The sequence below is a fragment of the Natator depressus genome, chromosome 6, assembly GCF_965152275.1.
Source record: "Natator depressus isolate rNatDep1 chromosome 6, rNatDep2.hap1, whole genome shotgun sequence".
Classification (NCBI taxonomy): domain Eukaryota; kingdom Metazoa; phylum Chordata; order Testudines; family Cheloniidae; genus Natator; species Natator depressus.
Window position 1 is genome coordinate 22282333 of NC_134239.1, and position 20505 is coordinate 22302837.

Sequence of the window (20505 nt, forward strand, 5' to 3'; positions counted from 1 at the left end):
AATTCACTATGCATGACACATCATGAAACCTAATTAGTTCAGAGGCCAATTAGAAGCCTTTCTACAAATGAGCAAAGGTCACCCTACCCACCAGGAAGTCATTGATAGTGGCTGATAATGAAACCTCTTGAACTGCATGCTCCTTTCGCCAGTGTTTGGGACATAGTCTGCTAGTTCTTTTTTTCCTTTTCCCATGCCCAGTGCCTTTTGAGGGCTAATGTAAACGTACTGTTACAACCTGGCCCACTCCATGCAGTCACCAGTCTGTTGACAGTGGACTTGTGCTTCCAAGCCAACCAGGTCTGGGCAGAGAGTCTAGTCACTGTTTCTTAGGACACATACCTGGGCTCAGACCTCTTGCCTGATACTCTTCCTTGGGACAGGGAGGTGCTGCCATCCAGCTACCCTGAATCCAGCGTTCAAGACTTCCCAGGCTCCCCAGTCACGGATACCTGCTCCCCCAGCATTCCACCCAGGCTTTGGGCTTCCAGTTTAAACCCTTCAGGGACAATGTGGCAGGAAAGCAAGGAACACAGCAAAGGAATTTCTTAACCACAGTGATTTTACTCTTAAAGCACCCAACAGATCGAGACCTTTGAAACTAACAAGAGTCCTAAGACACATCCTTCCCTCATCTGATCTCACCCCTTCTGTGATTCCATGGGTTGTCTATGTTTCAGGCTGGGCAGGGTTCCTCCTGCCCTCCCCAGTCCTTCTTACATGTGGTGAAGATTGGCTCCTCCACAGAGCTGCACCCCCTCTTAAATAGGCCTCCAGGCGTAGGTCTACACTTCATTGTAAACCCAGGTCTGTGGGACCCGGGCGTGTGGACTTGGTGTTTCCGAGCCTGTGCTTGGGCATCCATACTGCATTGTAAGCCTGGGTTTATGCTAACGAGTCCATACTGCACGCCACAGACCTTCTGACTTGCATCTGCAGCTTGAGCTGCACAATGACAGGGCTGGACCAGTGTCTCAGCGGGACTTGGCTCCACCCCCCTAACAGGGTCCTAGGACCCAGGTCCTGCATGCATGCTGATCTGTGTCAGACTGATTTGTGAGTGGATGGAAGCGGGGAGTTGGGCTCAAACTGCATCAGAGTCCAGCCTGAGCGTGCAATGTCGAGATACCCCGTCTCTCTGCCAAGTGTTCCAGTGCAAAGCTCCAGCCTCTCCCACAATCATGCTTGACCCAGCTGTGTAGAAAAAGACCTTATGCCATGGGGGTTGGCCAGGAGTTGAGAGTCATTCAAAGTCAATAGCACCAGGTGACTCTCAGTGATAGTGCTTCATTGAGGTATCCGCATTCCCGGGCATGGCAGGGCAGCTGTGTGGAAACAGTACAATAGGTTGTCTTTGGGCATGTTTAGGCTTCTGTTCAACACAGTACAAAATGGAGGCCATAATTTGATACTTACCTATCCCACTCTGCCGCACGTACATTATAAATTCATCAATACATCCCTTGTTTGTAGCCCTTGCATTTTGGTGTTGTGGAGAGAGAGGTTGTGAAAGCCACCAAGGTGTTGACGGAATTCACAAAGCCTTGTGATGTCAGGACAACAGTCTTAAGCTCCTGGGTTCAGCACCTCTAGCTAGCTGTTCTGCAGTGAAGGCATAGGCCTCCGAGGGTACATCTACACAGCAACTCGGAGGTGCAATTCCCAGTTCAGGTAGATGTTCTGCTCAAATTAATGCCTAAGGATAGCAGCATGGCCGCAGCCCGCAGCAGCATTGCCAGTGGCTCAGTTCAGCTGTCTGAGTACAATCCCACCTGACTCCTCTGGGTATGTCTGTGGGCAGCTAGCCTGAGCTGCCCCCCGTGCCATCACGAACACACAGTTCTAGCTAGGCACTAGCTAAAGTGTATGTCTACCCACGCTGGGAATTACACCTCCCAGCTTCATAGACGTACCCTAAGAGGGTTACGGGCTCACCACCTCTGCCTCGTTGGGCTGAGATCAAGACCCAGGCCTTTGTGAGGCCTAGCTTGCTGATCTGACACATCACAGATCTCCGGGAGGCAGCAATTCTAACATGCTGAGCTAACGTCAAGGCTCAGGTCTCCAGTGATACATCTACACAGCCAGTGGCAGCAAGCCTCTGAGCCCAGGTCAACTGCCTCGGACTCGTGGGCCTCACATTACCTTGTTAAAAATAGCTATAGCCGTCTGAATATGTCCCCAGTGGGTCAGGCACGATTGAACTCATGTGCCTAGCCTGAGCCACTGCCCACGTCACCAATTTTACTGCGCTAGCTCAAACTGATCCGGGAAGCACCCTCTCAGCTGCTGTGTAGACACACCCAGTGCGGTCTCTAGCTTGCTGAGAGAATATCAAGTTCCCGCTTTTGTGAAATTGGGGTTCACTTGCTTGGCTGATGTCAGGACAACTGCCTTTGGCAGCTCACTGGCCCAGCATCTCTAGCTTACAGGGCTGATATGAAGGCAAAGTTCTCTGCAAGGTGTCTAGCTCATCAGCTATAGCCTGCTGAGCTAACATCACGGCAGAGACCTCCTTGTGGGCTACTTGCTCAAGAACCATTGTCAAAGGGTCAGCGGGGGTCCCAAGGCACCACCCTCTCTCTGGCAGCGGTAATGCCTCGTGGCCAGGGTCCAAGGCACCGCCCTCCCTCTGGCAGCAGTAATGCCTCGTGGCCAGGGTCCAAGGCACCGCCCTCTCTCTGGTGGTGGTAATGCCTCGTGGCCAGGGTCCAAGGTGCTGCCCTCCCTCTGGCAGCAGTAATGCCTCGTGGCCAGGGTCCAAGGCACCGCCCTCTCTCTGGCAGCAGTAATGCCTCGTGGCCAGGGTCCAAGGCACCGCCCTCTCTCTGGTGGCGGTAATGCCTAGTGGCCAGGGTCCAAGGTGCTACCCTCCCTCTGGCAGCAGTAATGCCTCGTGGCCAGGGTCCAAGGCACCGCCCTCTCTCTGGTGGCGGTAATGCCTAGTGGCCAGGGTCCAAGGCACCGCCCTCTCTCTGGCAGCAGTAATGCCTCGTGGCCAGGGTCCAAGGCACTGCCCTCTCTCTGGTGGCGGTAATGCCTAGTGGCCAGGGTCCAAGGTGCTGCCCTCCCTTTGGCAGCGGTAATACCTCATGGCCAGGGTCCAGTAGTCACTGCAGCCAGCGGCTGTATCGCCCAATGGTGAGAGTCCAAGTAGGCTGCTTTCCCTACCGCCTAGGGTGCCTAGTGGTGAGTGTGGAGAGGGTAGAGGAACTCCAGCCCACCCTACTCCAGCTGCTTCCGACCTAGGGCCTTTCAAAACCAGCTACCCTGGTACAGGGCTCAGGGCTCCATATCCCCAGATGCATTCCCTGGGTCGCTTCCTGCCCTTTGCTCTGTCTCTGGGATCCCCTCCGACGCATCGTCTCCTTTGGTCCCCGTGGTTGAAAGGCTTCCTGCTGCACAGCTAGGGTGTGCTGCCTTGGCGGGTTGGAGTCCCGGTGGCATCTCAGCAGGCGTCTGCAGCACACATCCATTCTCCTCCTCAGCCACCCACACTGAGCTGAGCTGCTTCCTTTTATATTCTCCCTCCACTGGGAGCATGGCACAAAGCCAGTTTTTAAACCCTGCGTCGCCAGTGCAGGGTTGATATGCCCCGTCACAGCCATAGCATTCTGGGTCAATACCAAGCATGCACCGCTAAGTTCTCTGGATCAGTTTCTCTAGCTTGCCCAGATGATCCCAAAGCACTGGCCTCTGTGGCAACTAACTCAGCAGTTTTAGCACGGTAGGCTGTTACCAAGGTCCAGGCCTGTGTGAGGTCAGTCACAGCACCTTGATCCCCCTGAGCGTATCTAGAGACCCTCAGTTCTGTAAGACAACTCGATCAGCATTTGGCTGGCAGGCTGATGTCAAGGCAAAGACTGGGCCTCTTGGAGCTTGCTGGCTCAGCAGCTCTTGCGTGCTGGTCTGAAGCCAAGTAAGCCTCTGTGAAAGTCACAGCCACAGCAGCAGTGGTTAAAAATAGGTCCACACAGGTGAGGGGAGTGCAACCATTGTGGTGGTTGTAGATTGTCATAGGTATTGAGGTTCGCAGTGTTGTTGTAGCTATGTTGGTCCCAGGAGATCAGAGACACAAGGTGGGTGAGGCATTGTAGGAGCTGGTCCAATAAATATATTAACTCACGCGCCTTGGCTCATAGGTATTGACATCACATTATGAGAAGATGTTGTGTCATCTCATGTGATGGGACATGGCACGTGGAAGAGAATGGGACAAGGGAATCAGCATAGCTGAAAGGAATCCATGTCCCCAAGTAGGCCTGGGCCGGGCTGGGGGGGTGGGAGGGAGGGAGAGAGAGAGAGTGTGTGTGTGTGTGTGTGTATGTGTGTGAGAGAAACACTTGTGCTCCCAGCTTCTCTTTCTACTCTGTAGTGCCAGGAGGGGAGAGGCAGCTGACAGGGCCGCTCTGTCTAAGGGAGGGGAAGTCAGCAGCAGGGTCTCCCTTCCCTGCTCCCCAAGGGGAGGGAGAGCTGAGTGAAGCAGGATCTGCCTTTCCCCCATGTCTGTGCCCAAGGGCACAGGAGGAACCAGCAAGGCATCAGGAGGAGGCAGACTGGGGCCTCCCAACTTGGACAATCCTCCTCCCACACCAGATGGGATGCTGCTGCTCTGCCTAGAGGCAGGAAAAACTCAGAGACCCATCAACTCCCCAGCCAGGCACCAGTCCCTCCTGCTGCTCCCACTTCAGATTCTCCCTCACATCACCAGCCAGTGAAGAGGCAGGAGGAGGGGGAGCTCTGGGAGAGCAGAGTTCTCCTAAGCCTAGAAGAGAAAAGGCAAACGCTCTTGCTCTCTCTGCTTTAAGCATGTGCTCCCCCATGTGACCCCCAACTTTAAACACTGGTTGATTGGCACAAGCTTATAAATTAAAGGAGAGTCCTACAGTGGTTGCTGAAATCCATCTGCCAGAACAAGAGGGCCCCACTGAGCGTGACCTCCCACCAGGAGAGGTACAGGGGCTCCCTCTCCAGCTGTTGTTGCTTGACCGTGCTGTGTCCTGCTCGACATCAAGGTAGCAGCACTCCCACCTTCCATTGTTACAGACATCCCACTTCCAAATGAGGAGCCAGCCTCATCGGAGAGAGGATGCTTGCTCTGCTGAGCCCTGAAATGTAGCATTTTGGTGGTGATCCTGTCAGGGAACATAAGGCAATTTCTCCGTAACACCAAGATTTGGTCTCCCTGTCATGTCAGATTTTAAAGCCCAAAGAGACCTCGATGATCATTTAGTCTGACCTTCTACAGAACACCAGCCACTGAGCTTCACCCAGCCACGACTCCATCTGCTAGGCAGAGGGTCAGAATCTACAGGCAACATGAGAATAATGGCCTCACTGCTGTTCTTTGCCCGTCACTACATGGGGCTCTTTGAAGGGGTGCACTGGGGAGGAAAAGCATTCTGCCCGGGGTCATGACCCCATCTGGGGCCCATTAATAGGTTGTGGGGGATCATGGCCACCCTCCCGTATATGGCTAGATGAAAAAGGGGGATGGGAGCATCCTGAAAAACATTTGTTGCAAAATGGCATCAACCCATGTGGAAAAGGTAGAGAATCCCTGAGACAGAGGACATGGAGAGCCTAACACAGGTGGGTTTGGTTCAGCCATCTCGCGGCTATCGAGGTGCATTTTAAAGAATTCTTTTCTAACTTGTTGAAAATTAGGAAAACCATAGACGTGTACTGAAGAGCTAGAGGAGGTAGCAGAATCTGACGCTGCACGGATGGCAAAGTGTGCGGAACGGCGACCAGCCCTCCTCTGCTGTGCGCAGTAGCTAGGCCTCACAGCAATACTGTTCTAGGGGGACTCTAGGGAGACTGTTGCATCAGAAGGTATCACTGCCACAGATTAACATTGCATTGGGTATTGGAGGCTGAAGCAAGGGCAGGCTGCCAATGGCCTTTCATGGGATGTGTGGATCCAAGTGAAAGGTCTGTGCTTCCTGCTTCGCTCCCCGAGGTGGAATGGTATTACAGAAGCAACACAGTCAGCAGGCAGTGTAGAGGAAGCATCTCTTGCTGTGCTGGGGCAACACCTTCTGCTTGATGCAGAAGTGGCATTGAGCATCTAGCCCTGCTTGGGTTTGTAATGAGCATCTTCTGGCCAGAGGCTGTCAGGTGGAGGAGGAAATGGGTTGATTCCCATGGACCGCTTCCAGTCCACAAAAAATAAAAAGGTATCTAAAACCAGTTGGCCACTTGTCATATATTTTAAATGTGTGAGGCAGGAAAAATAGGGAGATGAATTTTTGAGATAAGTTCTTTCTTATCAGAGGTTCCTATATACTAAAAGAAGTATCCTTCTGTCCGCTGTAGAGACCTGATCCACCAAAGCACTTAAGCACCTGCTTAACTTTAAGCAGGTACCTGAGCAGTCCCATTGATTTCAGTGGGACTACTCAGCTGCTTAAAGTTAAGCTCAGACTTAAGTGCTCTGTTGGATTGGGACCCTAATGTCTTGTATAATCAAAGTTCAGAATAAGTAACTTGATGGCTAAGAGCCCCACTTTTACTGTTGGTCACTGATATGCATCTTGATTTTCACTTAAGAAAAGGTCCCTAACATGTGACAAGAGTATTAAACCACTATTTCAGTTAGACCTTACTCTAGAAAAAGTGTGCTGTATAACTGCACCAAAGGTGTATAAACTTTGTATTGTCCATATTGTCCTGAATGAGAGTATAATAAAACCTTTAAAGGCTTCATTTCCCGCTGGCCTGTCATTTTTATATGCACACTTGTATAGACACATGCTACACATCATAAGCTGAATGACTAAAGGTTCATTTTTCTTCACATCCCTTTTCATAGATCTCAGATACCGTATTTTCAATCTGATTTTTATTTTAAGCTATTGTTAGAAGCCCCATAGTGTTACGTACCAAAAGAAAATATGTTTTCATTGCCATCCTGCAAGGTGTACGTGTTTTCATAAAAAATGAGTTGGCCTTTTATATGCAGAACAGTGATTTGTATAATGATAAAACTTGTTACTAAATTGCATTCATGGTCCATTCTTACAGTATATATTGGATCTGAATCAGTTTACGGGTGAAAGAGATTACATTTTGCTTTTAGGCTTTCAAGTTTTCTTAAAATGAGATAAATACAAGACAGTAGCAAATGTCCCCCTTCCCCGGTAGCTTAAAAAAAAATTGGTCCAGTATCTAGATAAGAGTGAATGACAGGGGGGAGGGGAGGAGGCAAGGGGGGGGGTTAATCTACCAATGCATGCTATGACAGTCATGTGAGCAACTGTTACCCCTATAAATATTAATATAACCAACAGCAAATAGCAGAGGAATTTATGAAGACTGTAAAACAGGTAGATGAATGCCATAGAGCTGATTAGAATTCCAGGCAGTGACTGTAAAACAATGCAATTCACTGTTCAGAATTCAGTTTTGTCACCTCAGGAACATAAATATAGATAATATTATTGCCTTTATGAAATAACATTTGGTACGACATTTTATTTACCATAAAACACCTGGGTGTGTTAATTCTCACCTGATTGCATGGCCAGTCATGGCTTTCAGCACAGCTGCTCAGAGCACACCTGCCATGGTTTCGTTTACGTATGATTCAGTGCCCAATGAAGTCAATGGGAGTCTTTTCCTTGCCTTCGATGGGTGTTGAAATGGGCGCCTATTCAGTGCTAGGCATTTTACACACTTTCCTCCCTCCATCCAATCCCACATCTTGGCCTATCTTTCTCACATCTCTTCATGGATGTCTAGCTATCAACTTAAATGCAACACCTCTATCACGATGCCTACAGAACACGGCTGACAATGGCTAGTCAAGCAGGTGGTGACTGCTACGTATTATGCTATTTAAGCTATTATTAGAAGCCCCATAGTGTACCAAGAGGTACTTCCTATGTACCAAAAGGAAGTCACGGAGAAGGGACTTTAAACAGTGACACAAACTTCAGCCCCCATTAGTTATGTTTCATGCCACCCATCTGTATTATGATCATCCTCATCCTCCCCAGGCACCTCTATTTGTCTATTTTATTCACCTGTGGTGTTCCATCATAATTCTAGACTATGAACGCTCTGGGGTAGGAACGTTTAGTACAGTGCCTGGACCAATTGGCCCCTTATCATTGATTGAGGCCCCTTGCCACCACTGTAATACAAGCAATATGAAATGATGTCTACTTCGAAAAGAGCTTACATTCTACCCCTGGCAGACAAAGGACAGGGGAAAAGGAGAACAAGGAGCAATGCACACTTTCTTCTCTTAGGGTTCAGAGTAGTAGCTGTGTTAGTCTGTATTAGCAAAAACAACGAGGAATCCTTGTGGCACCTTAGAGACTAACAAATTTATTTGGGCATAAGCTTTCGTGGGCTAGAACCTGGCACTCTCATTATCACTTCAAAAGTTATTTTTCCTCCCTTGGTATCCTGCTGTCAATTGAATGGTCTCGTTAGACTAACCTCACCCTTGGTAAGGCAATTCACATCTTTTCATGTATTTATACCTGAGCCTGTATTTTCCACTCCATGCATCTGATGAAGTGGGTTCTAGCCCACAAAAGCTTATGCCCAAATAAATTTGTTAGTCTCTAAGGTGCCACAGGGACTCCTCGTTGTTTTCTCTTAGGGTGAGATTCACCACTCTGCTGGGAGCCTATCCAGCAGTGACAACCTATTTTCTGCCTTACAGCTTAAATAGACCACTGCTTTAAAAATGTTACTGTTTTTTCTAGCTCTTGATGTGATACCAGGTTACAGCTACAGATCTGATTTATTTGCATGCCTCTTGTGAAAGGTCAGAAGGTTACATGGCTTTCACTGGAATCATTGTAGAATGCCAGACAATATTATCCAGTAACTATAGAATTAATGTGTGTCACCGCTACATTCTCTGCAGTCAAACAACATTAGCCCAGGAGTTTCCCAATGCTCTTCCTGTGCTGCAATTGCACCTTATCTGCTCATGAAGCATCCGTAAGTGACAGTGGATTTTATTTTCTAGGCCTTTGAGTTGGATCATCCATTGTTCATCAGCTAACGTTATTCCGAACAAGGTTACCAAGGAGAACTGTGCAGATCAGAACTGTGCCCCTCAGCACCACTGGCATCCAGGATAATTACTTGTGACCCCCTCCTCTCGCTCTCATTCTAACTGCCTTTATACATAGAAGAGTTACCAATTACCTTGGTACGGAGGGGTGAGCTAGAGGTGAAGAGCTCTATATTCCTTCATCATTCCCCTGCGTAGGGCCAGCTTTATAAGCAGTATAAGCGGCTGCCTAGAGGCCAGTGGGTCTCACCTTTTTCCATACTGTGACTCCATGTTATTAAAAATAAATAAATACACTCATGATTCCCCTCCCATTGAGCCATAAAGAAAGGGAGGGGGATTGTGCCTCACCCTGGACCAGTTCACACATAGCTTGGGGTTAAAAATCTACGGTTCAGAGCGCCATATCTAGGAGGTATTGTGACAAAGCATGGAGTCTTCACGACTAGCCGGTTAGAATTGCTACACTGGATACTGTCTCTTCAAGGGTAACTGGAATGGGAGCCCAGCGGGATGGGGGGAGGGAGTAAGAATTATATACCTACGATGCCAATGCTGTTGAGGGGCAGGCTTGCCTCTGATCCACACAGTCCCCCTCTTGGTAAACTTTATTCTGTGCTACATGATTGAAATGAGCTAAGCTGACTTGAGGTCACCCTCACTCTTATTAGCCTGACACCTCTCCTGTGTGTATTCTCCCCCCTGCCCCCGCAGCACTTAGCCACATTCATCATGGATAAGAGTGAAGCCATTGTGACAGTGGACGACGCCATCAGGAAGCTGATGCAGCTCAATTCTAAAGAGAAGATCTGGGCCCAGGAGATGCTGCTGCAGGTGAATGACAAGTCCATCCGACTGCTAGACTGCGAATCACAGGTAGGTTGTGACCTTTCTCCTCCAGGGCAATATGCAAAATGGGCAATAGACTGCATTCAAAAGTATGCCACTTTCCAGTTGGCTGGGGAGGGGGTAACATGCTTTTCTGGGGCTACTAAACTGGGAAAAATTGATACAAAAAACTGCAACAGGGACTGACTGATTTTAACCTGTAGGACAGAAGGGTTTCCTCTAGAGTTTGAGTGTACAGCAAGGTGGGACTGAACTAACTAACCAAACTCTCAGCTCCTTGCTGCTATGCTCAGGGGTGAAAGATAAGTCAGACCTCGGTGGAAGTGACAGGCTAATGGAGATTGATGGGTCCAGTCAGGAGGCCACAAAACGGTTTGGGTGGAATTCATCATTATTATTTGTATTTTTGTGGCTCTAGGAGCCCCCAACACAGACTGATGCCCTGCTGTGCGCATGTACACACACACACACACACACACACACACACACACACACACTTCCTCCCCCAAAGGGTGTACAAGCTAAATAGCCAAGCCAAAGGGTGGGAGGAAAGTCTCATTATCCCCAGTTTAATAACAGGGAACTGAGGCATGGACACACTTGCCCAAGGTTACCCAGGGAGTGTGTAGCAATGCCACGAATAGAGCCCAGCTGTCCCGAGTCGCAGGCCGGTGCCTCAACCACAACAGCATCCTTCCTCTCGGTGCTCCCAACCCAGCCCCGTTTGCCTGTGTTAACGCAAGCCCAACACTGCTAGTTCACTGCTGCAGGTGGAGCATGGCAATGGGGTGACCTCTGTAGCACCAATATCAATGCATCGTGCTGCAAGCCCAAGAAGCAGCCTGTACTCTGGGACCCCATCCCCAGAAAGCAAGGTGGGAAACTCCACCTCCTCCTAGTTGGTCCCTAATTCCCAGGCTCATTCGTCCTCCCCAGACACTGACGGGACTGTCTTCAGTATCCGACACAGAGCTTCAGGGACATGTACTGCCGGGAGGCACCCAGTGAGGTCTCCTACTCCCTGCAGCAGTGACTGCGTAAGGCAATGCAAGGGATGTCTAGGTGTTCTTTTAACACCACTCCCGGGTGCATAACCCCCTCCCTGATGTTTCACAGGAGGAGCTGGAGGACTTTCCACTGATGACGGTCCAGCTCTGCCAAACTGTGCTGAATCAGATGCGCTACACCTCCATCCTCCTGCTGGTGTGCCAGGACTCGGAGCAGCACAAGCCCGACATCCACTTCTTCAACTGCGACGAGGTGGAGGTGAGCAGGGAGGGAAAGTGAGAGGAGCTCTAGGAGGGAGAAGTCATTACTGCTTGGGGCTAGATTTTCAAACCTTCCCCCTGCTTGGGCACGTCAAGATTAAAAACCAAACCAGAACCGTGTGGAAATGACAGTGCAAGCCTCCATGTGCGGGAGCGAATGCAGAGTGGATGCACAGACGCACAGTCTGCATGAGCTTATCCTAAGCTGGCTCAAGTAAGGGTGCAGAGCAATGAATATTGTCATGCCAGGGTACTTTGCACTGAACGTTGCCTTTCGTTCCACCCTGTCTAACACAGACCCAGAGCAGAGACATTTCACAAGATTACGAATTACAGCGGCAATGCTTCCCATCCCCCCTTTTAGCTGGTAGCACTGGAGAGCGTTCTGCCGGCCTTAACTGCAATGCCTGGCCTGGCATTTACTGCTGCTGGAGATCCCCTTCTCATCAGAGCGGTGTAAATTGGTGCAGCTCCATTGAAATCAGTGCAACTGGCACGCAAAAGAATTACATCAATACATCTGGAATTACTGGGAGGTTTTCCCTGCAGCCCTGTCCATTCTGGACCCTCAGTTGCCTCCTTCAATCCTATCCCTTCCTCTTCCAGAGAGCCAGTATGCGGCTGTGTAGCTTTGTCATCAGGCACACAGTCAGGAGTGCAGCCAGGAAGCTCTCTCCTTATCTACGCGGAGATTTCAGCCCCACTGAGACTGCAGCTGCCAGTGAGCAAACCCCTAGTGTAAGCTCAGTTTACCCTAGGGCAACACAATTTGTATCCCAGTTCCAAATCAAAGGTGCAAATCACCAGTGTAAGCACATAACTACCCTCGCGGTTTGCACAGACACCAGTGGCTGAAATCCTAGGACATACGATGCCCAAGACTGTCAAAATCCTGCTGCTTCATAGCTAGTCACTTGAAACTAGTCCTCCTGCTTGAGAACCGGGTCCTTTCACTTGCACCAGTGTTCTCACTGGCTGCTCAGCTAGAGGTAGGGAGAGCACTACACAGTGAAACTGCCAAGTTCACTTGTAATGCAATATGAGCCTGTAGCCAGTGACATTCTCAGCCAGCTATTTCCCCATCACGCTACCTGCATCCTCTAGTTCATTCAAAGCAAAGCCTTTATGAGATCACTGTTTTGTGTTTAAGGCGGAAATGGTCCACGAGGACATAGAAAGTGCACTCGCCGATCACAAGCAGGGAAAGAAGATACGGCCGCAGACGCTCAAGTAAGTGCCACAGACAGATGGGTTCCCAATGTGCAGTGAGGGAACAAATGCCCCCTGCTCTCATCGGCTACATAGAAGACAGAGTACAAAGGTGGACCAGGCTCTCCTGGATTAGTTTGAATCCAGAGACGGTTAAGGTCAGGCTGGGATTTGAGATTCGGGTTCAAGGCCAAATGAGAGCTGGAGTTTGTTGGCAACAAAATCTTGCGCACTATTCTCGGGAGATTTTGTTCACATCTGAACGAGAGCAGGAAAATAGGCCCCCTCCTGGTTTTGGATAGAACCCAGAAATGAAACTAAAAGGGGAGGTTCAAATCCAACAGTTCAGGTTTATCACACACCTCCATTAAAAACAAAACCTCAAAGGGCTTTGAATTAGATGCTCTGCTTTAGGTCTGCCTACAGTTAATATGTTTAGGAGGACACAGGTAAAAGGCTAAAGTCAGACCTGGTGTAAGCTGGCTCAGTTCCATTGCAATTTACAAAGGGTCTGAATGTCTTCACTCAAAGTTTAGCCCTCTTTTCGCTGTCTGGAAATGGGAACTGCAGGCACTTTGATAGATAAATGTTCTCATTTCACTGGGGTTCCGTTACCTTCTGTCCAAATGCCATTTTACAGCAATACTCTTTGGTGAATCACAAGTGATACTCTGGCTGCTGTGATACAATAGCGGGCTCTAGTTCCTTCTCCGCTCCACATGAGGAATCCCACTAGCATCATAAAATATTCTGCTGCTTCAAGACAGCAGCTGAAACTGCCTACACCAATATCAGTCAGACTTTTCTGAAAGTATGGACCCTATAGACCAGTGGCTCTCAACCTTTCCAGACTACTGTACCCCTTTCAGAAGTTTGATTTGTCTTGCGTACCCCCAAGTTTCATCTCACTTAAAAACTACTTGCTTACAAAATCAGACATAGAAATACAAAAAAGTGTCACAGCACACTATTCCTGAAAAATTGCTGACTTTCTCATTTTTACCATAATTATAAAATAAATCATTGACAATATTTATATTTCACTTACATTTCAGTGTGTAGTATATAGAACAGTATAAACAAGTTGTTGTCTGTATGAAATTTTAGTTTATACTGACTTCCCTAGTGCTTTTTATGTAGCTTGTTGTAAAACTAGGCAAATATCTAGATGAGTTGATGTACCCCTGGAAGACCTCTGTGTACCCCTGGGGGTACAATACCCCTGGTTGAGAACCACTGCTATAGACCAAACAGGAGGGAATTCAGTGTAATCAGTTAACATCTGTTCTTTTACTCATAGAAACTTACCAGAAATGCACATGGCAATGTGTTCTCTTTTAATGTTGTTATATTGCAAACTCCAAATGCTAATTAAAATGAGAGGTGATGTGTGCCAGCAAAATGCTTTGTACTGAGATGGTTAGTGTTTCTCAAACCCTGAAAGAGCTGCATATATCTAGTGCAGGAGGCGGCTCAGATTAACCCATACCACTCAGTGTGGTGCTCTGTCTCCCTCTAGAGATGGCTGGGTCGCAGATGAGGCTGAAGGACCTGCTACAGCCTTGACTAACCGAGTGAGTCTTTTAGCTCAAGCAGTAGAGAGACTCACGTGTTAAGATCCAGACATTTCAGTTTGATCCTCACTGCTGATGGCCTATCCAGGGGTGTGACATTGCACAAGCCCTGTACACAAGGGTGAATTTCAGCCAAAACAAAATAGCACACACTGAGTTTCCCTTCCCTGCTCCAACTGGCCACTCTCCTGAGAACAGGAAAGGCTTCTATTGGTGGTAGGATGAATTGCTTTTGTGTCCTTTACCCTGCAGAGTAAACCAAGAGAAAATAAAGCAGCGACAATCTATACTCCCACCGCCCCAAGGGCCAGCTCCTATCCCTATCCAGCACGAGATGCGAGGCTCACCACAGGACCACAGGAACCGTGTGGCTCCCACTCCACAGCATAATGGACCAGGTACTGGAGACCTTCAATGGCTCTGTAATAGGAATGTGTGACTAATGCAAACAGTTACGCAGGCTGACTCCCATCCTGGACCTCTGGAACTGCACTGAACTCATTTTGGGTCTGACGTTGTCATAACACAAGAAAGCAAATGTCATTTCACGGAGTTGCAAAGTGGTTACCATAGAACTGGAAAACAAACACCCTTTGTTTATGCATTTCAAAAGTGCAACCAACTGTACATATTTCTACCTGCCAGGCTAGCAACTGGTAACCTGCGCAATGTGAGTGGGCTCAATGAATCAAAGCCTGGAAGCTGCTTTTGAGGTCATGTTATTATCATTTGTATTGTGATAGCACCTAGAGGTCCCAACAGAGATGAGGGCCCCACTAGGCAGTGTGCAAACACATAGTAAGGGACAGTCCTTGCCCTAATGACTTTACAGTGTAAATAGACAAGACAAAGGGGATACAACAGACAAGTAGAAGATCAGGAACTGAATTCCTGGCCCCATTAAAGACTCAATGGAGCCAGGATTTCACCCAGAGAGACTAAGTGACTGGCCAAAGATCCTACAGGGGGTCTGCAGAAGAGCCTGGGATAGAACTAAGATCTCCTAAGTACCAGGCTAGTGCCTTAAACACAAGACCATCCTTCCTTCATTAGTCCTGATATTTTGTTTCACTTTGATCAGAAAGTTGTTTATTTTTCCTCCCAGAAAGAAGTTCCCAATTTCTTTCTTTGAAAAAGCACGGGTGGGGTAAAATGGCCAACAGATTTTACACGCCTTTATTACAGTCACATGAGTTGCTAACACTATGAGGTTTGCATTCTACCTGCTCTTTTTCTAGGCTCAAGAAAAGCCAATGTAACCAGGGTACAACATGAAACTCCAAATACAGTAAAAGCTGTGTTATCTGGCAAACTCTATAAACTGGCATTTCTGATCTTCAGTGGGGTTGCCAGGTGTTCGGTTTTCTACCTGAACGCCTGGTCGAAAAGGTACCCAGGTGGCTCCGGCCAGCACCGCTGACTGGGCCATTAAAAGTCTGGTTGGCGTGGGGCTGGCAGGCTCCCTACTTGGCTACGCATGGCTCCCCGGAAGCAGCAACATGTCCCTGCTGCTCCTAGATGGAGGAAGGGCCATGGGGGCTCCGAGTGCTGCCCCTGCCCCACCCCACGTGCTGGCTCCGCAGCTCCCATTGGCTGGAGGTGGCACCTGCAGGCGGAGGCAGTGCGCAGAGCCGCCTGGCCGTGCCTCTGCCTAAGAACAGCAGGGATATGTCACCACTTTCCGGGAGCCGCCTGAGGTGAGCGTCGCCCAGATCCGGCACCCCGAAACCCCTCCCATGCCCTTACCCTCTTCCCTGAGCCCCCTCCCACACCCAAACTCCCTCCCAGAGCCCGTGCCCTGCACCCCAATCCCCGGCCCTGAGCCCCCTCCTGCACCCAAACTGTCTCCTTTTTAGTTAACCGGAATTTTTGACTTACCGGCACCCCCAACATGCCTGATAAAGCTGTTACTGCACATAGAATTGTAGAAATGTAGGTCTGGAAGGGACCTTGAGTGGTCAGATAGTCCATCCCCCTATGTGTTGAGACAGAACCAAGTAAACCCAGTCCAACCCTCACAGGTGTTTGTCTAACCTGTTCTTAAAACCCCCAATGATGGGGATTCCACAACCTCCCTTGAAAGCCTATTCTAGTACTTAACTATCCTTATAGTTAGAAGGTTTTTCCTAATACCTAACCTAAATCTCCCTTGCTGCAGACTAAGACGATTACTTCTTCTCCTACCTTCAGAGGACATGGAGAACAATCAATCATTGTCCTTTTTATAACAGCCTGAGGGTTCTTTTCCCTGACTTCTTTTCTCAAGACTAAATATATCCTGTATTTTTAACCTTTCCTCATAGGTCACTTTTTCTAAATCTTTTATCATTTTTGTTGCCCTCCTCTGGACTCTCTCCAATCTTTCTAAAGTTTGGCGCCCAAAACTGGACATTGCAAGTAGAGCAGGACAATTACCTCCCATGTCTTATATGTGACACTCCTTTTCAGACACCCCAGAACAATATTTGCCATTTTCACAACTGCATCACGTTGTTGATTCATATTCAATCTGTGATCCACTAGATCCCCCATATCCTTTCTGCAATACTACTTAGCCAGTTATTCCCCATTTTGTACCTGAGCATTTGATTTTTTTCTTCCTCAGTGCAGTACTTTGCACTTGTCTTTACTGAATTTCATCACTGACCAATTCTCCAATTTATCAAGGTCCTGAGGAGAGGAAATACTCTCTGTCGTCTACTATCCATCCTTGGGAAACAGCTGATCTGTTCTTCTGCATAGAGAAATGCTATTTTAGAATCCACTTTGCATAATGAAAATAATATACAGCTGGGATTAGAAGATAGAAATTTGATTATTTTTTTAAGCAACTGAGGTACACACAATACATACTAGATTTAGAATGTCTTGTTCCTGGATTCAGAAACGTCTCCAGGATGAAAAGGAAAATAATATTTATTACTTGTATTATTGCAATGCCTAGTGGCTTCAATCAATATCAGAGTCTCATTGTGGCAGATGCTGTATAAACACTCACTAAGAGACAGTACCTGCCCCAGAGAGCTTTACAATCAAAATAGACAAGACAGAAAAAGAAAGCATTACTATCTCCATTACCTGGTAATCTAGTAGGTCTTTTCCAGCTCTCATTTCTATGATCCTAAGCTATCATGGTGTATTTTTTCCTGCTCTCTCAGACCACATATGTAAATTACACACTTGGATGATGTAGCTGGGGTTGGTGCCCCAACATATGCACAGAAACATAGAACTTACAAGTGTAGCCCCAGCAGCTGTAACTGTACATCATACTGCTGTTACATTTTCATCTGCATAGCAGTATGGTCATCACAGAGAACACTCTGTTCAGGATTCAGAACCAAGGCCATTTACACATGAGCAAACTGGAGCTGAAAATTCAAATGACTTGCTGTTGCTATTCCATAGCACGGGCACTGCCATTAAAAGAAACCAAGTAGCACAAGACCAGAAAATACCATCCAAGCTATAGTTTAAACAGAGGTTGCCATTCACCCTCCAAACCACCAACCCGATCCATCTTCCACAACAAGGAGCACAATGATAGGCCCAGGACATAATTTTTTATTACGCTACATTTCTCATCTAGCTGGCTTCATTGCTGTAATGTGACTCCAGCCAGTTTTGTCCCCTTCCCAGGTGTAATCCTCAGCTACGTGACTAGCGGGATAGACTATTGTGAAGACATAGGCCTCAATCCTGCAAAGAGCTCTATGCAGGTGGATTAAGTCAGCGTGTGCAGCGGTCTGCCCATGATCAGTGACATCAATGGGGCCTTAAACTGTAGAGATCACTAGCTCATTACAAACCTGCAAACATGCATCCTGGCAGACTGCCATGTGCAAAGAGGGCACGGCTCACAATCCTAAATAGTTAGCATTGGCCACAGATTGCAGAGACAAGACTTTGGAATATGCTGGCAACTGACCTCTTCTGGGACAGTCTCTTTCAATGAGATATCTCAATGGGACTTCAAAAATGCCAAGGAAGATTTTTCTATCACTCACTGTATACTTGGCATGAAACCAATCCCCCTGGTTTCCCCACCCCTACATCTAATATCTGTGATGTACCAAGTCCCATTAACAGGATCTGAAGGGCACTTACTGGCATTTTGTTTCTGGTTCCACAAATTACTTCCTTTACTATTTTTCCAATACCGACTTCACTAAGAAGCGTGATATCCCCTCCCCAGCCACAAGCACAGCTGTGTCTGAACTCTCCCTGCTGATCGATACCTTCATGTTCACGGTCAGACTGGGACTGTTCCATGGCCTCCCTGGATTACAGTCACCAGCTACACTACGCAGCGTAGTCAAGTGTATGTCTTATCCTACCTTCATAAAGGAGGTTAGAACTGTGCACCTTCTCCAAAAGTATAAGCTCTGGTCCTTTCAGCTGAAGCAGGATCTTTAACAGCTGTTATTAGGGTTTACACAACACAGGCTGCAGCCACTAGAGGGCAAGATAGTCACACCTGAGCAGGTCTGCCATTCTATCCACCCAAGGACAGTGCTGTACAGACTCTAGACAATGCACTACTAGGTCTCTCACTGAACACTTTTGTTTATTATTTGCTTTACAGTAACACCCTGGGGCCCACTTAGTATCTGAGACCCATTGTACGGGGCTGGACATTTTAGAGTTAAGCCTCCTGTATTTTTTATAGGCAACACTTCTGGTGCACATCATCATCATAAAATGGCCAAGACCTACACACCCTTAACTCTGCTCTTCACAGTATGTTCCAAATGCTTTAGGGAATTCTCTAAATCTGCCCGCTACATCAACAGGGCTGGCACTGCTTAAGTTCAGGGACCGTGTCCAGATAAAATGGAGTCCAGCGTGTATCAGTGGGACAGTATAATACCTTGAATGTAGATGCCTCACTGAGTCGGTTCACCATTCAGACATAATTCCGTGCTTTCTCTAGAACACCTGTCCAAACTTGTCACCTAATCCCCTCAATTAGGGATGATATGCAGGCAGGTTTTGTGGTTCTCTGCCAAACCAATCTCCCAATGCTCCTGTGTTCTGTGCATTTGTCTGAACTCCTATGGCACTTGCTAAAGGAGACTCCTGGGACTTTGAACTCTTGTTTCCTGAACTTAGTCGTCATTCTTTTAACGAAAAGCTGACCCAGAACCTGCTTATTCTGAAATACCGATATGTCATTGACCAGTCTGTCATTTGAAAGCCTATGGACTACCTGTGTCTTTGTTTTTATTTACTCAGGGTGAGCTTATGCAAATTAAACAGAATTACATCATGAGGCAGCACGTACAAGTCTGCACAGAGCTCCTCTGATCTTTGTACAAGCATGTATAAAATATCAGTCAAGCAGAAATCCTGGCACCCTGGGGCTAGCAGACGAGCTTTTGCATTTATTTGTGTCTTTTATTCTCTCTTTTCTTCAGTCATCCCCTTGTATTTTTGATCTTTTGCCCATGTGACACTAGAAGCTTCTGCTGATGGATGGTGTGTATGTGTATTTCAGTCAACCTTGACCTAAGAGTGCACGTGGCAGCTCACATTGTGTTGCTTCAAGGTGTCAAGAGACTGCCGGTCAGATCTCCAGCAGAGCAGCCTAGCAACACTGAAGTCAATGGAGCTACAGCTGAGGATCTGGCCCTGCATATTGTTTTCAGTAGCTACAACTAACTGGTTGTTGTTTCTTATGATTCATGCACTGTTTGCATTTGCAAGCGGACAATAAATCAATACACAGACATCGCAGACAGGTGCTACACCTCTGAAGAGCTTAATTAGCAACATTGATCTCATCCTAACTGAATGTTCTCTGCATTCCCATAGACACATTTTTATAACCCAGCATAAATTAACATACAAAACCAATCAAGTTTTATCACTCAGTTGGGTACAATGCCTTTATTATTTGTTGGGAGTGCACCCCCATTTTCATCCTTCTGATTGTTAACACCTTGCCGTTTGCTTGCTTGGCAGAATTTGAACAAAGCAGCTCTAGCTCCCAGGAGCATGAAGAGTCCCGAGCGATCTTAGCACAGAAGATCGAAAAAGAAACGGTTGGTAGCAGGAGTTGGGCATCCGTAACAGGCAAAGGATGTGGGGAGAAAGGGAAGAAGTTTGTCCTTCATGGACAAATTGTGTGAAATTTAATCATTTAAAACTGGCACCTAGATACCCACCAAGAGGAGATGGACAAGAGAGACGATAATGCATAGGTCAGATTGTGCCATTTGTACGTGCCTTACTCCTTGAGTAGTTGGGACTTTTCAAAAAGAGTGAGGTACTAACTTGATATGGAAAAGAGTGCCCTGATTAGGCCCAGAGATGCTATTTATGCAGTTTATTTTTTCCAGTTGCCATGCAGTCCCATTCACAGGTGGTCAGATACCACATTGATGAATGCAGTAGAAGTGCCTAAACACAGAATTTTGTGCCTGGAAATCACACTGTTAGAAAAAGATCAATTCCACGCCTTGATAAACAGCTCCTCCAGGGGCTCTACGAAAGTGATCACTAGACCCTGGGACTGAGGTCCTGGTGGAAGTTATACTTCAATGCTTGGGCTCCTAAGTCTGATGCA

General features: G+C 47.6%; 1 protein-coding gene across 4 annotated transcripts in view; it reads left to right on the forward strand.

Annotated features, from left to right (window-relative positions):
- The window catches only part of EPS8L2 (EPS8 signaling adaptor L2), a 108433-nt gene that overhangs the window by 65874 nt on the left and 22054 nt on the right, over window positions 1-20505 (forward strand). For all 4 annotated transcript variants that reach the window (XM_074954767.1, XM_074954768.1, XM_074954766.1 and 1 more), the window contains exons 5-9: window positions 9752-9913; window positions 11003-11152; window positions 12305-12384; window positions 14190-14335; window positions 19902-19981. In XM_074954767.1, coding sequence (XP_074810868.1) covers window positions 9752-9913; window positions 11003-11152; window positions 12305-12384; window positions 14190-14335; window positions 19902-19981 — 618 coding nt within the window. The remainder of the gene's footprint in view (window positions 1-9751; window positions 9914-11002; window positions 11153-12304; window positions 12385-14189; window positions 14336-19901; window positions 19982-20505) is intronic.